Raw genomic sequence first — 1,034 nt, 5'->3', positions numbered from 1 at the left:
TGTGTGCCCCCCCCTTCCTGCCAGCTGCCCGTCCATTTCTCCCCGTTTTTACCCATTTTCCCGCCATTTTTTCCCATTTTCGCCCCGTTTCTCACCGTTTTATTCCCCTTTTTTCCTCTTTTTCCCCCATTTTCCCCCTTTTCCCCCCCAGGGAACGCTCTGCTGCGGCGGCTGGTGCGGATCGGGGTTCTGGACGAGGGGAAGATGAAGCTGGATTACATCCTGGGGCTGAAGATCGAGGATTTCCTGGAGCGGCGGCTGCAGACCCAGGTGTTCAAGCTGGGCCTGGCCAAGTCCATCCACCACGCCCGGGTGCTCATCCGCCAGCGCCACATCCGGTGGGTGCCCCCCCACCCCGGGGAACCCCCCCAGGACCCCCCCAGGAAATTTGGGGAGCCCGGCAAGGGTCACTGCGGCCCCCGAGCCGTACACCTTGCGAAGGGGGAGACGACAGGTAACCCCCCTTCCCCCGGAGAATTTGGGGGGATCAGGCACTGACAGACCCTCCACCCACGTTGAATGGGGGGGCTCGGGCACTGACCCCCCCAATTTTTGGGGTCCCCCCTTCCTAGACCCTTTTTCCCAAACCATTTTCTCCCCCCTTTTCCATCTCATTTCCCACCCCAGGGTGGGCTCTGGGTGCCCCAGGGACAGTCCCATGTGGGTCTGGAAGGTGCCGATTTTTGGGGTTCTTACCTCCCAAATTTTTTAGGGACCCCCCCATTATTTCTGGGGTTCCTCCTTCCTAGACCCCTTTTCTTCCTTTCCATCCCATTTCCCAGCCCAGGGTGGGCTCCGAGTGCTCCGGGAGGGGCCCGTGTGGGTCCCTAAGGTGCCGATTTTCGGGGTTCTGACCCCCCCAAACCTTGTGTCCCCCCCCAAATTCAGGGTGAGGAAGCAGGTGGTGAACATCCCGTCGTTCATCGTGCGCCTGGACTCCCAAAAACACATCGACTTCTCCCTGCGCTCCCCCTACGGGGGGGGGAGGCCCGGGAGGGTCAAGAGGAAAAACGCCAAGAAGGGCCAGGGGGGGG

General features: G+C 61.4%; 1 protein-coding gene across 1 annotated transcript; it reads left to right on the top strand.

The window, feature by feature from the left end:
• Nucleotides 1-57: 57 nt before the first annotated feature.
• Nucleotides 58-1,030, top strand: LOC113942735 (40S ribosomal protein S9-like; the record flags this gene model as incomplete). The annotated part of the gene is made up of 2 exons (XM_027633793.1): nucleotides 58-338; nucleotides 889-1,030. Coding segments are annotated over 2 exons (423 nt in total), but the record flags the coding sequence as incomplete, so codon positions are not given.
• Nucleotides 1,031-1,034: the final 4 nt, after the last annotated feature.

Source organism: Corapipo altera, unplaced genomic scaffold, assembly GCF_003945725.1.
Source record: "Corapipo altera isolate COAL_440 unplaced genomic scaffold, ASM394572v1 21958, whole genome shotgun sequence".
Classification (NCBI taxonomy): domain Eukaryota; kingdom Metazoa; phylum Chordata; class Aves; order Passeriformes; family Pipridae; genus Corapipo; species Corapipo altera.
Note: the sequence above shows the minus strand (reverse complement) of the source record. Positions and strands in the feature narration are given on the sequence as shown.